Source organism: Cyprinodon variegatus, unplaced genomic scaffold (assembly GCF_000732505.1).
Source record: "Cyprinodon variegatus isolate N-32 unplaced genomic scaffold, C_variegatus-1.0 Scaffold683, whole genome shotgun sequence".
NCBI classification, from domain to species: Eukaryota; Metazoa; Chordata; class Actinopteri; order Cyprinodontiformes; family Cyprinodontidae; genus Cyprinodon; species Cyprinodon variegatus.
In genome coordinates, this window is record NW_015151136.1 from 317,804 (window position 1) to 319,565 (window position 1,762).

Below are 1,762 nucleotides of genomic sequence, written 5' to 3' on the forward strand. Positions count from 1 at the left end.
GCTGTTGTTTGTTTTGAATGATTAAAAGAGAAGAAATAAAGTTTAAAATGTTCATGCTTTGTTCTGATGCATTTTAAATGGCAGTTTTTTGCGACAAATGTAGGCCTACAATATTATGTTAAAAACGTCAGCCACAGCCCTCAACATAATGACGTCACGTGTTTTCCAACCCAGCCATCAGCCCCGCTAGCTTGAAACAGCTTCCAGCGCGCCTGCGAAGGGACTAGGTCCCTTGATTGGTTCCCATCGGTTCCCTTCACGGAGGGACCGGTTCCCATCATGGAGGCAGCAGCTTCTAACCTCTTCCCCTTAGTGTCTCTTCTATCAGACATCATCTCCAATCATAGCTGATCTGACCTGGAAGGAAACCAGAGCAGTTAAAGTCACCTGCTAATAGATCTTAACCTTTCAATCCTCAGTAAAATGTCAGATAACAGGTTGGACGAGCAGACGTACCTGTGCGCATGCGCATTACAGCAGTCAGGCACGCAGAAGAAAGGAGGACGGGAGCCGCTCTGAACTCCAAGCGACCCAGCTGCTTCACTACGTCACAGAGGAACTAGGAGAAACCAGTACAGATTGGAAGGAAACCAGTTAGCGGAGCAGCAGCGGATGTCTCCCCTCCGAAACCCTGTTACGTAAAACACGTACTCTCTGTTTCCTCAAGCCTCATACGCTGTTTACGTAGTGGGCGGAGCAGTGAGACAACACTGCTCCGCTCGCTCGCTCGAAACTTCAGCAATGTAAATGAACCAAACCATCAGCCAATCACGCTCAGCCTTTTTTCATCCAATGAAAGCATTCGTTCCTTCTCCTTCTTCTTTTCTATCATGGCGGATCGCAAGCAACTTTAAGGTGCATACCGCCACCTACTGTTCATGAGTGTGTAGCAACATTGTTTTACATCTATTAAATTCTATTTTTGAATTTTGTATTCTGAACAGGTTCCCAAATGGTAAAGGACACACTAACCCTCCTTTCAACCAGCTTGTCTAATTTTGCTGTGGGAGGATGAACTGCAACCAACCAAACAACCAACCCCGTGACCTCACTGCTTAGAGAACTACAACATGGTGGCCCTTACCAAAACAATTATAAACTGTGCTATGTTTTTTCTTTTATATGTTTCGATTTTTCACGTTAGTGATAGAATTATTGATAATAGTAAAAAATAAGTCTTGAATATTAAGTTAGTTTGGTTGACCATTTCATTTCCAAATTAAAAACAATAGACTGATTTTCTAAAGCTTGCACTTATATAAGGACAAGTGTGAAATTCAAACTATTCATGATTACCCTCTCTAAACACTCCATAATATAAAAATAAAGAAAGAAGTAAAATACTTAGGAATACTGATCTGTAAAGATACAACAGTTTTTATCCATAGGAATATTTAAAAAAAAATGCAAAAAACATTTTTATTACATGGATTTCAAGGGATATAACTGTTTTTGGAAAAAAATGTTCTTAAGTAAAATAAACAAAATTAAACTTAATTTTATATAGAAGAGCAAATGTCATTATTACGGAGCCCCTCTGATGACATGGTCAAAAAAAATGTTTAATTGTGGCCACCAAGTAGTATTTCGTGCGCACGAAGTAGTATTTCGCGGCCACGCAATAAGTATAACGTGCACACGAAATACTTATTAATAATATCAATAAATCCGCCCCTGTTTTCAGGCTTATGTTAACTATAATGACTTATCTTGGACAGGCTGCTATGTAAACGGGCCTTTAGTCCTTCGTTTAGCTATGCTG

The 1,762-nt window shown here is 40.0% G+C and overlaps 1 protein-coding gene across 1 annotated transcript in view; it reads right to left on the reverse strand.

The window, feature by feature from the left end:
• hdac11 (histone deacetylase 11) overlaps positions 1 to 736 on the reverse strand; it is an 18,838-nt gene extending 18,102 nt beyond the window's left edge. The window contains exons 1-3 of the mRNA XM_015394397.1: positions 652 to 736; positions 457 to 559; positions 301 to 357 (exon numbers count right to left, since the gene is read on the reverse strand). Of these exons, the coding sequence (XP_015249883.1) occupies positions 301 to 335 (35 nt within the window). The 5' untranslated portion in view covers positions 336 to 357; positions 457 to 559; positions 652 to 736. The remainder of the gene's footprint in view (positions 1 to 300; positions 358 to 456; positions 560 to 651) is intronic.
• Between the last annotated feature and the right edge of the window lie 1,026 nt (positions 737 to 1,762).